This window comes from Balaenoptera physalus (genome assembly GCF_965194825.1).
Source record: "Balaenoptera physalus genome assembly, chromosome: 17".
Classification (NCBI taxonomy): domain Eukaryota; kingdom Metazoa; phylum Chordata; class Mammalia; order Artiodactyla; family Balaenopteridae; genus Balaenoptera; species Balaenoptera physalus.
In genome coordinates this window covers 12,204,219-12,227,131 of record NC_138895.1, presented here as the reverse complement: position 1 = coordinate 12,227,131, position 22,913 = coordinate 12,204,219, and the positions used below count along the sequence as shown (strand labels likewise).

Below are 22,913 nucleotides of genomic sequence, written 5' to 3'. Positions count from 1 at the left end.
TGATCAGTGATCTTTAATGTTACTTTTGCAAAAGGATTGCAATTCACTGAATGCTCAGATGATGGTTAGCATTTTTTAGCAATAAAGTATTTTTTAATTAAGGTATGGACATTGTTTTTTAGATATAATGCTATTGTATACTTAATAGACTACAGTAAAGTATAAAAAACTTGTATATGCCCTGGGAAACAAAAATTCATGATTCGCTGTATCGCGATATCCGCTTTGTTGTGCTGGTCTGCAACCAAACACGAAACACTCTCTGAGGTGCGCCTGTATTTGCTACACGGGGTGCTGCCTGATTCATGAATCACTGAATAAGGCCAATGAGATCTTCAGACTTTCTCGGTTCAACTCTGTTTTTTAACAAAACTTATATCCTCTTTATTCGGGATTTTTTAAAATTAATTATGGAAAACAATTTTTCCCCATCCCTGCATAATGGGCAAGCTATCTTATACATAAGTTTTATCATCAGTGACAACTACTGATGGGGATTCTGAGAACCAAGAGCAGTCATGTCACCCGAATTTAGTAGGAACGTTATTTTTTTCTAAAGAGTGAATTAAAAAAAACAAAACAAAAAACTGAGCCTTGTTTTTCAAAAGGAAGTAAAGACAAGTGATGTAAAGACAAGTGATATAAAGAAAATTATCTTCAGAGTCTTATTTGGCACGCTATAAACAAGTATCCATAGTGAATCTAGGCAGCCGTTTTTGAATTGAAGGACATTTTAAAAAGGCTGCCATTTGGATGACAAAATGAGTTTCAGCACAGCACGACCACCACCACACATCTTTTTCCCCTGAATCCTGGTCTGGGTGTAGAAGGAGATGTTCCGAAGTATAACTGAAGTTTATAGAAGAGACAGAAATCACATAACCTTAATTAGGCACAGGATTCTTAGTAACAAGAGGAACGAAAGGAAGGAAGGGGAAAAGGAAGTAGAAAGAAAGGAAGAGACAAAAAGAGAGGGGGAATGAGAGAGGGAGGGAGGAAGGGAGAACGGGAAAAAGAAAGAGAGAGAGCAGGAGGGGAAGGGAGGGAGGGAGAAAGGGAGAGAAAGAAAGAGAGGAGGAAGATAGGTTGGAATGTACACTTCTCCAGGTGGTTTGTAGCGCGTGAAAGTGAGCGGCACCGTGTTCCCGATGGTGGCAGGGGCCCAGCCACGCTCTCTTCCACACCTGGGTCTGGTGCCCCAGCTGGAGAAAGCAGACACAGCCCAGGCCAGGTGCCAGACTCGGGAGGCAAGGATGTTAACAGAGCTGAGAGAGGGCACAGGTAAGGGCCCAGGACAGATGGTACCTGTGGCCACATGGAAGGCCTTCAGGAGGCACAGACCGTGGCACGGAGGCCTGCTCCCCAGATGCGGCTGGAGACCCGTCCCAAATCCCTGCCGCCCTGAGGACGCTGTGTGGTGAGACATCACCTCTGGAAGCCAAAGGGCTGAGTGGCCTGTTCCCGGTGTGTCTGCCTTGCCATCAGGGAAGCCGTCTTGTTGTGAATTCTTCTGTCCTCTCACACAATAGGGCTTTGGAACTGAGGTTACTCTTGAAAGTGTCAGGTAAATGTTTTAAAATTAAAATAAAGCCACTTGACAAAGGAAGCTTTGCTGAAGTAATAGAGATTTTAGGAAGGAGTGCATTAGAGGGTTCTTGACTACTTGGGAAGCAGATTGTCACCAAGGAATAGGTGACTCATTATCAAAGACAGAGACACCGTTGCCTACTTCAAGGGGCGTGTCTGCCAACAAACGTCAAACTCACAAAAACCCGTTGGTGAATGCCTTCTCCTGCAGCTCCACATAAGGGAGATGCCATAAAGAACAACCAAGTAAGCCCTCCCTTCCTCCTGACAAAACAGGACTTTATTCTACTGATAATCAATTTAGACACGTGAAAAGGAAAATACTCCACAGAGGACAGTGAATTGAATGATACTTCAGCAGATGAATTCTCAATCCAGCAATTTTGACATAACCAAGATAAATAAACTGAAGTTCTATTGAACAAGGAAGGATATTGATACAACCTAAACTCACTTGTTCTACAGAAAATATCAAATTCTCCCTTTTCTGCTGGAGGGTCTTGGAGCCTCTCACCAAGAGAACATGGGCCCAAAGCCATGTGTTCAGGTATCCTCTGAGCAGTGTAAATTCAGCTCCATTGTCAGAGTAATCAAACCTGCTGAATGGGACAGCTTTGCCCCAAATTGGTTTGCCTTAATTCAAGGCCATGTTTCTCTTTATCGTTAGAAAAAATGGTTTTAAGGAGAATGTCATGCAAGGACTAGAGTGGCTGGGCTCTTAGAGCAAGATCCCTTCCAGTGACCGGAGTGCACCACGAGTTCCTGGGACCTGCTGCTCCCTTCATATCTGGCATTAACCAGTTTATCGTCCTGGTCTAGACAAGTGCCATGGGCTGCGTAACCACTGACTTGCTACATAAAGCCTCTATTCATCCAGAATGAAAATGTGTCAACAAGTAGCCTTTAAAGTCCAAGAGGGGCCTTTGTGCAGAGAAAGGACTATTTACAGCTACTTTAATTTTAAATTAATATTTACTTATTAACATTACAAAATTTAAAACCTAATTTCCTTACATTTTAAGTGCAATTTACAAGTCATATTCTTCTATTTATAATTCTGATAAAATATGAATCATTTTTACTCATTCTTTTATTAATATTTGATTAAAGCAAACGAAACAAGCGAAATTCCTTTTAATAATCATTCCCATTTACAAATTCCCCAAGTTATTTTGTCACTTCCTTAAATATTTCAACTACATTTGCAAATTTCACATATTTACTGTTCTCTTTTAAGATATTAAGGTAAACTAAATAATCGTTACAAGCAAAACAATTCATGAGCTAATTTAATGCTAATTTAGTGAATCTCAAATTATCCTAAAAATTTAAGAACAATTCATAAAATTAGCCAAATTATTATGCCTATTAATTTAAAATTATAAGTCTGAAATCAATAATGCAGGTAAAGCTGAAAGCACATGGGTGATGTGCCAGATTCCTTAAGCATTACACTTTTAACAACAAATATAGATTACCCCAATGATTACTCATTCCTGTACTTTACACAAAAGTATTATTTGTGGTTTGGTTAAATTTATTATATTTAAATTTAATTCTAAAACTCCATGTGGTTGGAAGGACACTTAGCTGGACAGAAGTGAAGTTGTAACATCCTGGGCAAGTTGAGGTGACTATGCTGACCGTTAGACCCTGAGACGGCTACCTATCAGGTGAGATTCCAGGCAGGACACAGCCCTGAGGATACATGCTTGCAGACAGAAGCTATGCAAGACAGGATTCTAATACCTGTTCCCTGGCTTTGTTTCACCTTTCTTCTTTCAGCTTTATTATTTTTAATTTGTATTTGTATTATTTTTTATTTAGTATACGTTGACTTTGGTAGATGGAATTCTACAAACCACCTGCCACCCTCCCCTTGTTAACCCTAGCTGAATTAAACTAATCCTTTTATTGCATGATTGAATCTGCATTCTTTTTAGATCTTTCTCAGACAACAGCTTTCCAGCCCTCTTAATGTCATCTTAATGTCATGGATCATGGATTCTCTCAGTCCTCGGTCTGGCTCTGTGGATACAAATCTAAAAGTCATAAAACTGCAAAATGTTATACTAATCACTTGTATATTCTAATCTCTGAACACCTGCAGGCGGATTGTTAGAGAGGCTAAGAGAGTTGTCCTGCACCATTTACTAGCTATATGAACTTGGGGTGTGTCACATAATGGACTGATGACCCAAATGCCACTCTTAGTCTTCCCCCTTGTCTTTTTCAACTACAGAGACTCCAGAGCTAAGATATTTCTTTCAAACTCTTTTGAAGATGACAGTGGTCATGAAAACCGTTCTTGTCAATGAAGAGAAAGTGGAATTTACAAGGAAGATATTCTGGGGGAAGGTTTTCGTTGTCCTGTTGTTGTTTTAACAGCAACATTACTAACAGGAATGGCACATTTTTTTTTTTACCAAGGATGAACCCATACTGACACATCATGATCACCCAAAGATCACAGTTTACCTTAAGGTTTATTCTTGATGTTGCACATTCTATGAGTTTGGACAAATGTACTATGACATATATCCATCATTATGATATCATACAGACCAGTTTCACTGCCTTAAAAATCCTCTATGCTCTGCCTATTTGTCGCTCCACTTTCATCCACCCCAACCCCGGAAACCACTGATCTTTTTACTGTCTTCATAGTTTTTCATTTTCTGGAATGTCTTATAGTTACAGTCATACAGTATGCAGCCTTTTCAGATTGGCTTCTTTCACTAGGGATATGCCCTTAAGATTCCTCCTCCATGTCTTTTCATGGCTTGATGACTCATTTCTTTTTAGCACTAAATAATATTCCATTGCGTGGATGTACCAAAGTTGATTTATCCATTAACCTACTGAAGGACATTTTGGTTCCAAGTTTTTTGTTTGTTTTTTAATTTATTTTATTTATTTATTTTTGGCTGCATTGGGTCTTCATTGCTGCACGCGGGCTTTCTCTAGTTGCGGTGAGCGGGGGCTACTCTTCGTTGTGGTGCGCAAGCTTGTCATTGCGGTGGCTTCTCTTGTTGCCGAGCACGGGCTCTAGGCGTGCAGGCTTCAGCAGTTGTGGCCCACAGGCTCCAGAGCGCAAGCTCAGTAGTTGTGATGCACAGGCTTAGTTGCTCCGCGGCATGTGGGATCTTCCCGGACCAGGGCTCGAACCCGTGCCCCCTGCATTTGCAGATGGATTCTCAACCACTGCACCACCAGGGAAGGCCCTGGTTCCAAGTTTTGGCAATTATGAATAAAGCTGCTAAAAATATCCATGTGCAGGTTTTTGTATGGTATAAGTTTTCTTTTTTTTTTTTAAATGGCATCTCATTTTATTTATTTATTTTTAATTGGAGTATAATTGCTTTACAATATTGTGTTAGTTTCTGCTGTATAACAAAGTGAATCAGCTATACGTATACACATATCCCCTCCCTCTTGAGCCTCCCTCCCACCCCACCCCCCAATCCCACCCCTCTAGGTCATCACAGAGCACTGAGCTCGTCTCCCTGTGCTATACAGCAGCTTCCCACTAGCTACCTATTTTACACATGGTAGTGTATATATGTCAGTGCTACTCTCTCAATTAGTCCCACCCTCTCCTTACCATCCTGTGTCCACAAGTCCATTCTCTATGTCTGCGTCTCTATTCCTGCCCTGCAAATAGGTTCATCAGTACCATTTTTCTAGATTCCACATATATGTGTTAATATACTATATTTGTTTTTCTCTTTCTGACTTACTTCACTCTGTGTGACAAACTCTAGGTCCATCCACATCACTACAAATGACCCAATTGTGTTCCTTTTTATGGCTGAGTAATATTCCATTGTATATATGTACCACAACTTCTTTATCCATTCATCTCTTGATGGACATTTAGGTTGCTTCCATGTCCTGGCTATTGTAAATAGTGCTGCAGTGAACATTGGGGTACATGTATCTTTTTGAATTATGGTTTTCTCAGGGTATATGCCCAGTACTGGGATTGCTGGGTCATATGGTTTTTTAAGGGACCTCCATACTGTATCAATTTACATTCCCACCAACAGTGCAAGAGGGTTCTCTTTTCTCCACACCCTCTCCAGCATTTGTTTGTAGATTTTTTGATGATGGCCATTCTGACCAGTGTGAGATGATTACCTCATTGTGGTTTTAATTTGCATTTCTCTAATGATTAGTGATGTTGAGCATCCTTTCATGTGTTTGTTGGCCATCCGTATGTCTTCTTTGGAGAAATGTCTGTTTAGGTCTTCACCCATTTTTTGATTGGGTTGTTTGTTTGTTTTTCTGTTATTGAGCTGCATGAGCTGCTTGTATATTTTGGAGATTAATCCTTTGTCAGTTGCTTCGTTTGCAAATATTTTCTCCCATTCTGAGGGTTGTCTTTTCATCTTGTTTTTGGTTTCCTTTGCTGTGCAAAAGCTTTTAAGTGTAATTAAGTCCGATTTATTTATTTTTGTTTTTATTTCATTACTCTAGGAGCTGGGTCAAAAAGGATCTTTCTGTGATTTATGTCCAAGAATGTTCTGCCTATGTTTTCAATTCCTTTGGGTAAATACCAAAGAGCACCAGTGCTATATCATATGGTAAGAATATGTTTAGTTTTATAAGAAACTGCCAGACTGTCTTCCAAAGTGGCTATACCCACGAGTGATGGGTATAGCATTCCCATGAGTGATGTATGAGAGTTCCTGTTGTTCCACATCCTCACCAGCATTTGATCTTGTCAGTGTTCTAGATTTTGACCATTGTAATAGTTGTGTAGTGATATATCATTGTTGTTTTAATTTGCATTTCCCTGATGACCTGCAATGTGAGGCATCTTTTCATATGTTTATTTGCCATCCTTATATCTTCTTTGATAAGGTGTCTGTTAAGGTCTTTGGTCCATTTTTCAATTGGGTTATTTGTTTTCTTATTGTTGAGTTTTAAGAGTTATTTTTATATTTTGGATAATAGTCCTTTATCAGATGTGTCCTTTGCAAATATTTTCTCCCATTCTGTGGCTTGGCTTCTCATTCTCTTAACATCATCTTTCACAGAGCAGGAGTTTTCAATGTTAATGAAGTCTAGCTTATCAATTATTTCTTTCATGGATTGTGCCTTTGGTATTCTTTCTTTTTTTTTTAATATTTATTTATTTATTTGGCTATGCTGAGTCTTAGTTGCGGCTCGCGGGATCTTCTTTGCCACGTACAGGATCTTTAGTTGCAGCATGTGGAATCTTTTAGTTGCAGCATGCAGGATCTTTTAGTTGCAGCATGCGGGATCTAGTTCCCTGACCAGGGATTGAACCTGGGCGCCCTGCATTGGGAGTGTGGAGTCTTAACCACTGGACCACCAGGGAAGTCCCTGGTATTCTTTCTAAGAAAAGCATCACTATATGCCAAATTATCTAGGTTTTCTCCTCTATGTTATCTTCTGGAGTTTTATAGTTTTGCATTTTACAGTTAGGTCTATGATCCATTTTGAGTTAATTTTTAGGAAAGTTATAAAGTCTGTGTTTAGATTTTTTTTTTTGCATGTGGGTGTCTACTTCCACATTTTTTAAAAGATTTAAAATTATATAAAATAATATTTAGAACTATATTATTGAATGTATAAAATATATAGGTGTAATATGTAAAATAATAACAATAGCACAAAAGTGGGGAAGAAGGACTAGAGTTAAATAGGAGTAACATTTCTATATCTCACTGGAATAGTGAGTGTCAATCTGTAATAGATTCTGATAAGATGCATATGATAAGCCCTAGAGCAACCACTAAGAAAATAACCCAAAAAATCATGAAAAAAATAATTAAAGGAATTAAAATATTATACTAGAAAATATTCACTTAATGCAAAAGAAAGCAGTAAAGGAAAAATAGAGGAGCAGAAGAGGCTTGAGACATATAGAAAACAAAAAGTGAAATGGCAGACATAAATTCAGCCATATCAGTGATAACATTAAATGTGACTGGATTAAATAATCCAACCCAAAGTCAGAGATTATGAAACTGTATTTAAAAAACCAGATCCAACTTTTTGCTGCCCACAGCACACTTTAGATTCAAAGATATAAATAGATTGAAAGTGAAAGAGTAGAAAAAGATATATCAATGGGTCAAAGAAAACTCAGCAGGGAAATAAGAAAATGCACTGAGATGAATGAAAATGAAGATACAACATACCATAACTTAAGGGATGCAGCTAAACAGTGCTTAGAGGGAACTTTACAACTATAAGTTCCTATATTCAAAAAGAAGAAAGATCTCAAGTCAATAATCTAAACTTCTACCTTAAGACACTGGATAAAGAACAAACTAAACTCAAAGCAAACAAATGGAATGCAGTAATAAAAATTAGAGCAAAAATTAATGAAATAGAGAATAGAAAAACAGTAGAGAAAGTTCAATGAAACAAAAAGCTGGTTCTTTGAAAATATCTAAAAAATTGACAAATCTTTAGCAAGATAGACCAAGAAATAAGTAAAGAGACTCAAATTACTAGAATCAGAAATGAAAGAGAGGACATTACTACTAACCATAGAAAAATAAAATGGATTACAAAGAAATACTGTGAACAATTGAACATCAAATACTGTAAGACGAAATGAAAAACTTTCTAGAAAAACACAAACTACTAAGACTAACTCAAGAAGTAATAGACAATCTGAACAGGCCTTTAACAAGTAAAAGATTGAATCAAAACTACTCAGAAAGAAGAACCCAGGCCCTGACTTCACTGCTGAATTCTACCAATGAAAAATTAATACCAGTTCTTACAAACACTTCCCCAAAATAATTACTCTCTTTTGAACAATTATGTTTTCGTTTTTTTTTTTTTTAAAAGCACCATCGGTTTTTTTTTTTAATTAATTAATTAATTTATTTATTTTTGGCTGTGTTGGGTCTTCGTTTCTGTGCGAGGGCTTTCTCTAGTTGTGGCAAGCGGGGGCCACTCTTCATCGCGATGCGCGGACCTCTCACTATCGCGGCCTCTCTTGTTGTGGAGCACAGGCTCCAGACGCGCAGGCTCAGCAGTTGTGGCTCACGGGCCTAGTCGCTCCGCGGCATGTGGGATCCTCCCAGACCAGGGCACGAACCCGTGTCCCCTGCATTGGCAGGCAGATTCTCAACCACTGCGCCACCAGGGAAGCCCCAATTATGTTGTTTTTAATTTTAAATATGACAAATAATGTTATAATAGGCATCCATATGCATAAAAGATGAAAAGACCCTTATCATTTCTGGTGTTTTCCTCAGGATAAATATAAAAATCTGGAGAGGAAATATTTTGCAGTATTAACAATCTTATCTCTGAGTGGGGGAATTATGGGTGATTTTTATTTTTTCTACCATTTTCTATACTGTATTACTTTTATAATCAGAAGAAAATTAAAAGTATAGCCTTTATATTATTTACATTTACATGAACTTGGAAAGAATTAACTAGTTGAATATAATATATATCCAGAAATAAATGATACTACTAAGAAATGTTTAGGTCTTCCACTATTGATGTGAATAAAGAATTTACCTTATTGCAGAGAACATTAAAGCGTATAGAAGCTGCAAATGAGAAAGGAAGCCATGATGACTAAGTTCCTGGTATGACACTAGCATGGTGCTAAGTTTTGTAAGACGTATGAATGTCTGATAAAAGGGCCGATATCTAGCAGGACCTTTTTACTTCAGTAATTTATAATTGAGACATGGAAAGAAGAATAAGAAACAAACAAAAATGTATATAAAATCATTCCAAATGGCACATGGTTAGATTATATATTGCTTGAAGTCTTGGACTATACCTGACCCTTCTTTTTATCTCCCATACACTTAGGAGGTGCTCAATCATATTTGTTGATTTTTTTTATCAAGTGCTCAATAGCATGTAGGCTCAAAATCTTCTACCAATGTAAGACTGTATTGCACTTTTGTGAAAAGAGACTTTAATACATAATTCATTATAACTATAACATACTTATGTAAATATATCCATGACCATTAATTATTTAATGATCCCATTGCATGTTAGTCTCTGGTAACAAAATGAGAAATTGCCCCACATTCCAAGGAATATTTTATCAGCATATAAACACTCCTTCTGTAAATGTCTCTCTAGATTTTTGCTCCATTTTCTGATCCTTCCAGAGACAATCAGCAAAGGTATGTGTGGTCAGGAACCCATTTGCAAAAGGTCAATTGACCAGAGAGCATCAGTAGTGCCACTGACTGGGAGAGGCCATACTAGCTCAGGGTGGGGGGATAGTTGGAACAGCAGTAAGATTTGAAAAATGGTTTAGGCCAACCCAGCTGCTCTGGAGGCAACTCACAGCCCTAGGACTTAAGAAACATCCCAGAAAAAAGAAGCGTTGAGAACTTTTCATTTGGTGGATGGGAGCTATTGATCAAGAGGACTTAGAGATAAATTCTTAGTTTGGCCTTGCTTAGGATCCCCAGGCTAGTGAGTTGTAGAAACATGGTAAATATGATGAATTCTAAACCCCTCAGCCTGTCATACAACACCCTTTAACAAACTGGCTTCCAACTCCCTCACCAGTCCTGTCTCCCAGCTCTCACCAACCTCGGTAGTGACACTTCTCACCAAGGGGCAGTCTAGTGTGGTCATAAAGATCATGCTCTGTGGGGCCGCACTGCCCGGGCCTCCCGTCCGCTCTCTGTTGCTTCCTAGCTGAGGGACCTTGGGCAAGTTGCTAACCCTCTCTATGCCTCAGTTTCCTCATATGTGTAGTGAGGGGCATGTTAGTAATCACTGTATCTTCCTCACAGGACTAACGCGAGTGCAGATTAGATGAATTCGCTAGTTAAGCACCAGTGAGAGTCAGCCGTTATTATTCTTCCTAACCGTTCTTGCACATTGCCACATTTTTTTTACTTGTAGTTTGCTCTGTCTAGCATTCTGTCCACCTTGCTCCCTCCACTCTGTTTCCCTTCTTCCACAGCCAGGTGCTCAACGGCCTTTAAATTTCAACCAAACACTCCCCTCTCTCAAATCCTCCTGCATTCTACCAAAGTATTCATTTCTCCTCTGGGCCTCCAAAGTATTTATTCATTACTTTTGTCCTCTTTGCATAAAAAAGAATAGCTATAGTACATCTGTGATGGAGGCATGAGGGCTCAGAAGAGAGAGGCTCAAAGAGCTTCTATCATCGAATTGCAAAGGAAGACACTATGCTTAATTGTGAACTTGAAGCAACTAAAGATGGAGAGAATAAGAGTTTTCTGCAGTTTGGCATAAAGTCCTGATTGCTTCCTTCTTAAAGACATTTCCAGTGCTTTCTGCTCACATGGAGAATAGGAAACAGAAGCTTAAATTTCATCTCTGAATCTAGGAAACACCTGTAACCCCAAACCCACATTATGCTAGGAGGGAAACCAGATGGAAGAATGATAAATGACTTAGCAGAACACAGGGAGGTCAAATCTAAGTGCCTGCAGAGGTGATACTGGCCAGAAGCAAGCCAGTTTGACTCACAGGATCCCAGTATGGCTCAGAAAGCAGAGACACCAGCACCCTGAAAGGTGAGGATGTTAATAAGAAGTGTTAATAAGAAGAAGATCATTGAGAAGTTGGTAAAAGGAAACATTGAGTTGTCACATCTTCATTCCTACCTCTCTCAGCCTGGTGACCATCCCTCTGGTGAAATTTGAACTAGAGAGGATACTAACAAAGAGGTTGGTCAGGTGAACAAGAGTAAAACCAGGATTTTAAGCAAAAGTCTGCATATTAAAGCTCAAGAGCCCTGCCAGCACCCTCCCTTTGCCCATTCTAAACGTGAGCATCCAGGTTTTTACCTTCTGGTAGGGGACTGGAAGATTCTTCCGTGGAGAAACTGACCACACGCACCAGAGGAAAGTCCTTTAGCTATTGACATAGGGGGTCCGCAATGAGAAAGCATGCTGGCCATACCCCTACACCAGGGTTTCTTAATTAAGCACTACTGACATTTTCGACAAGATAATTCTTTGTTGGGGGAGCAGGAGTAGAGGGGACACTGCTGTCAAATGTCCCTAGGTGGTGGGGCAGGTGGTATAGAGAACTACGGACTGACAATGACGCTTATCAGTCTGCAAGCCACTCCCTACACAGAGTTTCTAATCTACTTTCTGGTGTGTCACCAGTTCTTTGAGCATAGCCTCTGACACAAAAGATAGAGACTGAAAGAAATCATAAACTGTAATTAATATCCCCAGAGAGATAAAGGAAGATGTTTCATTTTTAAACAAGAAAAGTATGTTATATAAAAGGAACAGAGAGGGCTTCCCTGGTGGCTCAGTGGTTGAGAATCTGCCTGCCAATGCAGGGGATACGGGTTTGAGCCCTGGTCTGGGAAGATCCCACATGCCGTGGAGCAACTAGGCCCGTGAGCCACAACTGCTGAGCCTGCGCGTCTGGAGCCTGTGCTCCACAACAAGAGAGGCCGCGATAGTGAGAGGCCCGCGCACCGCGATGAAGAGTGGCCCCCGCTTGCCGCAACTAGAGAAAGCCCTCACACAGAAACGAAGACCCAACACAGCCATAAATAAATAAATAAATAAATTAATTAATTAATTAATTAATTTTTTAAAAAAGGAACAGAGAATAAGAACTCTTCTTTTGTTTTGTTTTGTTTGGGGTTTTCTTGGCCGTGCTGCACAGCCTGCAGGATCCTAGTTCCCTGACCAGGGACTGAACCCGGGCCCTCAGCAATGAAAGCACAGAGTCCCAACCACTGGACCACCAGAGAGTTCCCAGAATAAATTCTTGAAAATAAAAATATCATAAAAAATTTTTTTAATTTGATAGAAGTGTTAGAAGGAAAAGTTAAACAAATCTCAACAAAAGTAAAACAAGCAGACAAAGCTTGAACATAAAACATAAGAATATTAGAGTACCAGTCCTAGAAGACTGGTACCACATCGAACTAATAAGCGTTCCAGGAGGAAAAAAGGAAAACTAAGTGGGGAAAGTTACCAAATAATTTGAGAAAATTGTCCAAAACTGAAGGACAAGAACTTCCAGATATTAGTGGCTAAATGCCTAGTAAAATAGATTTTAAGAAAATACCCATATCAACTTCACTATATTGAATTGTAGGGGGAAAAAAAGAAGATCCTAAAAGCTTCCAGAGAGAGGAAAAAACACAGACATACAAAAGACTGGGAATCAGAATGGCATCAAACTTTTCCGTAGCGACGTTAAAATTAGAAGACAATGGATCAATGCATTTAAAAATCTTTTGGTAAATGATTTGTATCCCTGGATTTTATACCCAATCAAATTATCAGTCAAGATGTTTAGGGTAAGTATGGCACAGAAAGATTAGTCATAGATTAAAAGAAAAACTAGGAAAATTAAGGAAAGTTGATTATCAACTGGAAAAATAGAAAAGGTAATCATAGTACATTTTTCTGATTCAGCATTGAATATTTTCATAGTCAAAGCAGGAAAACATTGAATATAGAATAAGCAAAACAAAAACAAAGCTAAACTAAACTGAAAGCCCCTGTGTTGTACAAAATCAAGAGGATGGAGAGTGGAGAGGAAAAGGGTGTGAGAAAGATAAAAATTCTCATCTGCCACAGGAAAAAAAAATAACAGAGGACCTCCATTTCTGGTAATATGGTGGTTATATGCTGAAAACAATTGAGAGTCCTGGATAAAAGGTAAAACATCATCTTTTTAAGAGCATTAGTGAGCTGATAAAAGAAGAGAAGAATTCTCAGGCCAAGTGTTCCTTCTTCATAAGGCTGACTTCAAAAGTCTACACCCTCAGAGCACAGGTGAACTGTAAATAAATCTGTACTCTCCTTCCCCCCAGGGACTGTGAGGAGAATCACACAGCAGCATGGGTCTATCCCTCAGAGCCCAGCAGGAAACAGCACAACTCAACTAAGGAATTAAAGAGAAGTAATAATTAGTCTATTTATAGAGGTGTGAGCAGGGTTTAGGGAAACCAACAGAAGATGGGGAAGAACCCTGGTGCTAGCAATTGCAGGGAGCTCTTACCACCTCTAGGCATGAACGGTGAGGTTGCCAGAATCCAGAGAAAGTGTTGTTTGAAGAGGGTTGCCAGAGAACACAGCCACTCATAGCCCCCAGCAAGGAGCAAGCCAGGGATCCCACTTTCTTCTCACCCTCTGATGTCCTACAGGTTCTTCTCTGTTCAGGCCTGAGACTTCCACTCTGAGCATTTTTAAGGCAGGTTCTGACCTTCAGTGAAGCAGGGTTCTTTACTTACTGCTCTGAGCCCACATCAGACCCTTTCTCATGGACGGCCATACAGCTCACAGAGAAGGCTGTCATTGAAGTCAGCTGTCTCCCAGGTCCAGAATCAAATTCGGTACACACTTTAACTTCAAGTTTCATCGTTCCTTTAGGGAAGTTCCTATCTGAGACATGCTTGTAACATGCAGCTCTTTTGTAGAGAAGAGATTATTGATGTATAGAAATTGAAATTGATCAGCTCTGGTTTTCAGATTTGTCCTTTTACCTAGAATTGCTTTGCTTACTTGCCACCAACTAGTTATCTCTTGCAAAATGATCGTTGGTTGTGATCATTATAACTTATGTAATATATACAGCATCCTACGAAGACATTTTGAATGGCTGTTATTTCTTAAGGAACTCACAATGAGAGACATGATTGTGGAAAAACTTAATTGCACTTCAATGTGAGAAATGCTATTATAGAAGCATAGAATGAAGGATCTTCATTTTGATATCATAAGCCCCAAATACTCTATAACTGCTTAGCTGCATAGAGTCTAAGTGTAAAAGATAAAAAAATTAGTTCTTTCAAGATTTTAAAATATCTTTTACCTGTTCTTGTACTTAAAGGGGAGAATCAAAAGAAAAGCTAGTTCTAATTTGTCCTTTTTTTCTCACTGAAAATGGATAGAGAGGTGATGTAAATGTAAATGTGGTTATAAAAAGTTACAATTATGAATAATTGCTACTGTCAGTTATGGATCCTGATAAATTGCTGGTATATAGAATCATTAACATAATTGGCAGTGGAACGTTATAAAATCAGATACTCCTTCCCTAGGAAATTATTATGGGGAAATAGCATCAGAATAGAGAAAATGAAGCTGATTTTATTTGGGCTTTACTGTCTTTCACTGAGTAATGTATTCTTCATAAAACTGCATAGTATGGGTCAATTTCTAGAAGGTTTACTTTGATGGGGAAAGGAGAGCAAAACTCTGGGAAAAAGAATGTAAGTCCAGAACCAGAAAGCGTCTTCACATTTTAAAGAGTTGTTTTGTATTTCTCATATCTACATCAAGGCCGAAGAAAATATAAAATGAATTGTGGAGAAGGGCGATGAGGAATATTGGTTATGATCTTGGGAACAGCTGTAGGAATGGAGATTATGGGTCATTTCACTGGGCTTCCCATTTTAAGTCTGGTTTATCTTAGAGATTATATCCGGCCCTCATCTCGAAGAGTCAGTTATCAGTAGAGCATATCTCAGGGGTGCAAGTTGTAGACTGTATCGGGCATTTGTGGTGCCTTGCACACATGCACCAGTTCATCTGATGAGAATTTAAGCTATAGTTTTACTGAGATACTAATTTTATCAAAATTACAAGTTTTGTTTTGTTTTAAAATGACTCTACTGCCAGTGAGGGTGTTGTGAAATAGGTTAATGTTCAGGATTTCAGTTATAAGATGATGTTACCAGCACAAGTAACAAAAGAAAAAGTAGATAAATTGGACATCATCCACATTAAAATTTTTGTGCCTCAAAAGACACCATCAAGGAAGTGTAAAGACAGCCCACAAATTGAGAGAACATTTTTGCAAATCATATACCTAATAAAGGACTTGTGCCTGGAATATATTAAGAACTCTTACAATTCAATAATAAAAAGACAAATATCTCAATTAAAAATGGGCAAAGGGTCTGAATGGACATTACTCCAAAGAAAATGTTACATGGCAAACAAAGCACTAGAAGAGATGCTCAGCATCACTAGTCATCAAGGAAATGCAAATTCAAACCACAGTGAGCTACTACTTCACACCCTATAATCAAAACGGATGGCTATAAAAAAAAAAAAAAGACAGCTAATAATACGTGTTGGCAAAGATGTGGAGAAATTGGAACCCTTGTACATTGCTGTTGGAAATGTAAAATGGGGTAGCCGCTTTGGAAAACAGCCTGATAGTTTCTCAAAATGCTAAACGTAAACCTAGCAACCCCACTCTCAGATATATACCCAAGTGAAATGAAAACTTATATTCATGGGAATTCCCTGGCAGTCCAGTGGTTAGGACTCTGCACTTCCACTGCAAGGGGCGAGGGTTCGATCCCTGGACAGGGAACTAAGATCCCACAGGCCATGTGGCAGTGCAGCCAAAAATAAAAAAGAAAAGAAAGAAAACTTATGTTCACCCAGAACTAGTACACAAATGTTTAGAGCAGCATTATTCAAATAGCCAAAAACGTCCATCAATTAATGAATAGATTTTTGAAACTCCTGCATGTCCGTACAATGGAATATTATTCAGCAATAAAAATAAGTGAAATATTAGTAGTAGGTACAAGGTGGATGAACGCAGAAAACATAATGCTTGGTGAAAGAAGCCAATCCAAAGGACCACATATTGTATGATTCCAAGTATGTGATATGTCCAGAATAGGCAAATCCATAGATACATGAAGTAGATTAGTGATTGCCTAGGGTTGGGGAGGTGGGAGGGAAATAGGAAGTGTTTGCTAATAGGTAGAGGTTTGGGGGAAAGAGGGGATGAAAATGTTCTAAAATTGATTGTAATGATGGAAGCACAACTCTGAATATACTAAAAGCCATTGAACTATGAACTGTAAATGGGTGAGTGGTATGGTATGTGAATTATATATCAATAAAGCTGTGATTTAATAATAGGGTAAACTAAGGTGTGGGGAATATGGGAACTCTCTGCACTATCTTCCCACTTTTTCTACACATCTAAAACTATTCTAAAATAAAACATTTATTTAAAAAATCATGATGTCACCATCCCCAACTATTGCTTAAAATGATGGAGGTCCAGTATGGGGAGATCAGTAAACTGTTGAAGAAATATTGGCTTTGGCGTGTCGGTCAAAGTTCAATCAGAGAGGCAGAACTACTAGGAGATATGAATATATACAAAAGAGGATCGGCTACAGCAGACATTATGTAATTGTGAAGCTGCTTAATAAATCTCTGTAAGGCTGTTGTCTCTGCTTCTGATGCTGAAGATTGATGCAGGCAAATTGGAAGGGAAGACTGAGATAAGTTTGGGGAAAGCAAATACGAGCTAGAGCCCACAAACATATGAGCTGGAGCCCAGGAGGGTGTACTGAAATTCGTGTCAGGTATTGTTGCTTCTAACCTTGATGGTGTTGGTGTTCTGTAGAAGCCAGTGGAAAGCTGAGCTGACACTCTTTCCCCAACTTGGAGGCAACAAGGTGGTGCAAGCTGATGCCCCATTTTCATCAAAAAAGGTGTGAGTGGGGCTTGTTAAGCTGAGCAAGCAAACTCACCTGTCCCGTGATACACCTCCCAAGGAGGCTGCTGCTTTGAAAGAAGATTAAAGAGAATCTGGACTCTTAATATAATATCCCAAATGTTCAGGATATAATTGAAAATTACTTGTTATATAAATAACCATGAAAATTATAACTTACATAAGAAAAAACAATAAAAAGATGCCAACACTCTTTATGCAATACTGTTTACTGCATTTGTTTATCCATTCTAGCCCTGTTAGACTCATCTGACAAGGATTTTAAAGCAACCATCATAAAAGTACTTCAAAAAGTAGTTACAAATTCTCCTGAAACACATGAAAATATGGAAAATCTAGCAAAAAAAAGTTATAAAAAACCCAAAAATTTTGAACTGAAAAATACAATTCAGTAATAAAAAGCTCAGTGGATGGGTTCAATAGTAGAGTGATGACAGAGAATGGAGTTAGTACCTTGAAAACAGATTAATAAAATTTATCCTATCTGAAAAAACAGAGAGAAAACAAACTGAAAACAACAACAACAGTATCAGGAACCTATGGTACAATAACAAAAGAGCTAACATTTGACTCATTGAAATCCCAGAATGAGAGAAAAGAGAGAGTGAGACTAAAATAATATTTGTAAAAAAAGGGCTGAAAATGCCTCCAAAAATTTTGGGGGAAATATAAACCTACAGATTCATGAAGCTGAGAAAGCCCCAAGTAGGATAAAACCAAATACACTGACATCAAGTAAATCATAATTAATCTTCTGAAAACTAAAAACAAAGAAAAAAATCTCTAAAGCAGCCAGAGAGAAATGATGCAGTATTTACAGGGGTACACCAATTCGAATGACAGCAGATTTTGCATCTGAAACCATGGAGGTCAGAAAAAAGTGGCACATTTTTCAAGGCCTGATAGAAAAGAACTGTAAGCCATGAATTTTATATCTGTCAAAAATATCCTTCTGAAATGAAAGGGAAATGAAGACATTCTCAGACAAAGGAAAACTAAAGAATTTCTTTGCTAAAAAAAACCCTACCCTTAAAGAATAGCTATAGGAAGTTTCTGTAAACAGCAAAGGAATGATAGCACAAGAAGGCTTGGAACTTCAGAGAGAAATGAAAGAACATCAGAAGGGATAAAAATGGGGGTAAATATAATAGATTATCCTCATACATTTCTTTTTTTAAAAATTCACTTTATTAAACGATATAATTCAGCGATTTTTAGAATATTCACAAAGTTGTATAATCATCATCACTATCTAAATCCAGATTATTTTCATCACCCCAAAAGAAACCCCTTACCCATTAACAGTCACTCTCTATCCCCAACTCCCACCTCTCAGCTGCTGGCAACCACTAATCTATTGACACTTTCTGTCTCTATGGATTTGCCTATTCCAGGCGTTTCATGTCAGTTAGATAATATGATACATGTCCTTTTGTGAATGGCTTCTTTCATGGACCATAATGTTTTCAAAATACAGTCAGCCCTTTGTATCACCAGGTTTCACATCCGTGGATTTAACTAACCACGGATCGAAGTTTTAGTCCAACTGTGGACTATTTTACATTCCCACAAGCAATGTAGAGGGTTCTAATTTCTTCACATTCTTGAAACTCTTGTTATCATCTGACTTTTTGATTACAGCCATCCTAGTTGGGATCTCAACTAGAGATCCCAAACCAAACCCTAGTTGGGTTTTGATTTGCATTTCTCTGATGATTAATGATGTTGAGCATCTTTCCCTTTGCTTGTTGGCCACTTGTGTATCTTCTTTGGAGAAATGTTTGTTTTTGTATATGGTGCAAGGTAAGGGTCCCATTTCATTCTTTTGCATGCGGATATCCAGTTGTCCCAGCACCATTTGTGGAAAAGACTATTTTTCCCCCATTGAAACAATGGGTACCCTTGTTGAAAATCAATTAACCATAAGTATCAGGGTTTATTTCTGGACTCTCAATCTATTCATTGTAATCCTTATGACTCATGTTTCTCTTAAATCATTTTGATGGTGAAAGTAGAAAGCATAACACTGTCTAATGTGGTGCTCATTTTATTGTAACACTTAGGACAACCATATTTTAAAAGTGGAGAGGATAAAGAAGCTTCAATAGAAGTAAGTTTTCTATACTTCACTCAAATTGGGAAAACATCGATACTAGTAGATTGTGAGAAATTACATGTGTATATGTAATACCTAGAGCAACCACTAAGAAAACTATATAAAGTGATACACTAAAACAAAACAAAACAAACAGTAAATAAATCAAGATGGAATCTGAGAAATATTCAAGTAACCCACAGGAGGGTAAAAATAGAAACAGTGGAATGAGAAACAGGAAACAGATAAAAAAGAAATTATAAAATGGTAGACTTAAACCCTAACATATAAATAATTACTTTAAATGTAAATGGCCTGACTATATCACTTTAAGGACAGATTGGCAGAGTGGATTAAAAAACATGATCTGACAATAGGCTGTCTACAAGAAACTCACCTCAAATACAATTACATAAGTGGGTTGGAGATAAAAGGATGGAGAAAGATGCTTATATCATGTAAGCATTATTTTTTTAAAAAAGCAGTAGTGGCTATATTAATATCAAGTAGACTTTGGAGAAAAGAAAATGACTAGAGACAAAGAGAGACATTTTATAATGACAAAAGGATCAATCTACCAGGAATACATAATGATTCTAAATATAACAGCACCAAACAACAGAGCATCAAAATACATAAAACAAAGGTATTCCAGTTGTCCTGTACCCACTCCAGGAAAGGGGCTGGCTGGTGGGCTAGAACAACATGTGTAATTACAGTGGGTTTAGGACAAAGTCTTACATGGCTTATCACAGCTGGTATGCAAGGAACCAGAAGACAAGAAAAGATACCACACTTAAGAGAGAGCTCCAAGGACCAGAACCAAAGGCACATATCTAGAGTAGTGGCCACAGGAAGAAAGGCTTTAGAGAAGGGAGTCAAAGACTCAGAGAGTTGGGAACATAGAGCATAGAATTGTTGGTTGAAACACACAAGCAGTAGTATGAGGGATTTCTTGCTACAGTTGAACAAGTGCCATGCTCAGACTGCATGTTGCATGAAATCCATGGATACTTTTAAAAGGCCTAGGATAATGAATTGGGAGATTGGGATTGACATATATACACTAATATGTATAAAATAGATAAGTAATAAGAACCTGCTGTATAAAAAAATAAAATAAAATTCAAAAATAAAAGGCCTAGGACATCATTAAAACTTGCAGATGAATGAATTATGACCCAAACTTTTCCCAAAATAATAAAAAAGTCACTAACGTTGATTGAGCACTTACTATTTGTCAGGCGATAGTAACGTATATGCATTATCTCATAATTTTCACAATGGCCCTATAGTATTAGTTTCTGTTTGCTGCTGCAACAAGTTGCCATAACCTCGACGGCTTACAAGGACACAGATGTATTATCTTCCAGTTTTGTAGGTCAGAAATGTGACCTGGGTCTCACTGGAATAAATTTAAGGCATTGCCAGGGCTATGTTCCTTCCTGTACATTCTTGGTAGGATCTGTTTTCTTCGCATTTTCAAGCGTCTACAAGCTACCCACATTCCTTGGCTTGTGGACCTCTACCCATCTTCAAAGCTAGCAAAGGTAATCCAAGTCCTTCTCACATCATATCAACTCTGACCTCTTCTGCTTCATCCTTTCACTTATAAGGACACTTGTGATTATATTGGGTCCACCCAGATAATCCAGAATAATCTCCCTATTTTAAGGTCACCTGACTGGCAACCGAAGTTCCATCTGCAACCTTAATCCGCCTTTACCATGTAAGGTAACATCATCATAGGTTCCAAGCATTAGGATAGGGACATCTTCAGAGGCTATTATTCTGCCTACCATACCTATGAAGTGGGTTCTATAATTCATAATTTTAACATCTGAAGCAGTGGTTTCCAGCCAGGGGTGATGTGCAATGTCTGGAGACATTTTTGATTGTCATGACTGGGGGGAACTTCTACTGTCAACTAGTGAGTAGAGATGCCAAACATTCTACAATGCCTAGAACATTCCCCCACAATAAAGAATTATCAAAATGTCAGTAGAACCAATGTTGAGAAACCCTGGTCTAAAGAAACTGAGAGAGAGAATAAGTATCTTGACCACAGTCACAGCTAAGTTTCAGAGCCATGATCTGAACCCAGGTCCACCTGACACTTTCCAGCTTTGCCACATGCAGTACTGTGCCATCAGTTGTCCTGTGACAAGCAAAACTTAATGGCCCCTCCATGGGTGTATTCATACACAGTGATATGAGGACTTCTTTAGTCTCTTAACTCTGAACATACAAATGTCCAGCTCCAACTAACCGCTGCTTTGGTGATTTGGACAATGCAGTCTTGTTCAGTAGTTGAAGCAGGTGTAGTTGTTTCATGGAAGCGTTCACTGAATATAGTTCACTCAGGCCTTAGAGTAATAAAACCAATATGAGGAGTAGCATGCTCTCTCAGTGCTACAGGTAGGAAAGGAATTGGTCCTATAAGATGAAATATCATGTCAGTCTTTTGCTTCTTTTTACCCATCTCCCTAGTTTGTGTTGCTTCACTTACCAGAATGTCAGTTGCTGACAACATTCAGAAATGTGTGTTTCTATGAGGATGGATAAATACCAGAGTCTGTGCATTCTCAGTACACACTAAGTGTGAACCTTGGAAAGTCCTGTCCCAGCATATATATATAGATGAACCATGTATGAAAGTAACGCATGACATTTATCATCCAGCATGTGAAGAAAGTATTGCTTTAGCATAATGCAACAAAAATTAGATTGTCAGTCACAGATTTTTTAAATGATAACATATTTAGCTGTTTTCAATAATCACGTCATTAACAACCCGTTGCATCTGAACATTAACATTGCATAAGCCATTACATCATTAAACACTGAAAATAATTATAGCAAGATTATTATTTTCTATAGCCACATGTTCCCTGAAGCTCCAAGAATTCATTTGAACATAATTATGGCATCTCAACTGTACAAATATCAGCATGAACTTAAAAGACTTCAATTAGAGAACACCTTTAGCTTTCATTGGGTAAACAGTTACCTTCCAACATCAATAACAGCAATTTACGTAATTACATATTTGTGTACAGGGTTTAGTTGGTCTAAATTATTTAACAGTTTGAATCAATTTTACTGCCTTATAGAGGTTCAAACTCAGACTATCACAGTGCCACCAAAAAAGAAAATAACGTCAGCTAAATGTAACATGACATATATGTGAAGGAAGTTGCAGATCTTTAAGAAGTGGTCACTAATGATCTAAGGCTCCATAAAAATCAGTCACCCTCTGCTTACCCTGAGTTGTACTGATTAGAAAATTAATCCATTTTCCAAGAAGCTCCAAGAAGCTAGTGATTTTCTCAAGGTCACCCAGCTCCCAAAATCAGATCTAAGACCAAGTCTCAGGTCTTCCAATTCCAAGCTACTTAAAATAACAGATCACATCTTCCTCATTCCTGTTCCGCCCTGAGGGGCTTGCTTAGTGTCTGGCACAGAGTCAGGTATCTGCTGGATTGAATTCTCAGTCTAATACTCCATTTACTCACCACACAAATGTCTTGTTTTATGTTCAGAGCTGATATTCAGCTATATTCCCAGGCTATTGATCCCACCTCTGGACTGGCCAGTAATCCAAGAACTGAATGGAATTTATTGACCTTCTGGACCCTGCAGGGTTACGGTCAGTATCCATTCTGATTGTCAGGTGTCCCTGCCGTAACTGCCGTGAAAGGCTGTGAACATCACCCTGGTTTATGTCTAACAAACTTCAGAC

At 38.3% G+C, this 22,913-nt stretch overlaps 1 protein-coding gene across 3 annotated transcripts in view; it reads left to right on the top strand.

Moving 5' to 3' along the window:
• Positions 1-22,913, top strand: part of LOC309646918 (uncharacterized protein) — a 366,785-nt gene that overhangs the window by 187,684 nt on the left and 156,188 nt on the right. The window contains exon 5 of one of the 3 annotated variants that reach the window (XR_014255649.1): positions 6,067-8,234. The exons of 1 other annotated variant lie outside the window; for it this stretch is intronic. Coding sequence is in view for 1 of the 2 variants with exons in the window: in XM_082433760.1 (XP_082289886.1) it covers positions 6,067-6,173 (107 nt within the window). In the remaining variant the exon portion in view is untranslated. Of the gene's footprint in view, positions 1-6,066; positions 8,235-22,913 lie in introns of those variants that run through there. One more of the 3 variants, XM_082433760.1, reaches the window with a different exon arrangement.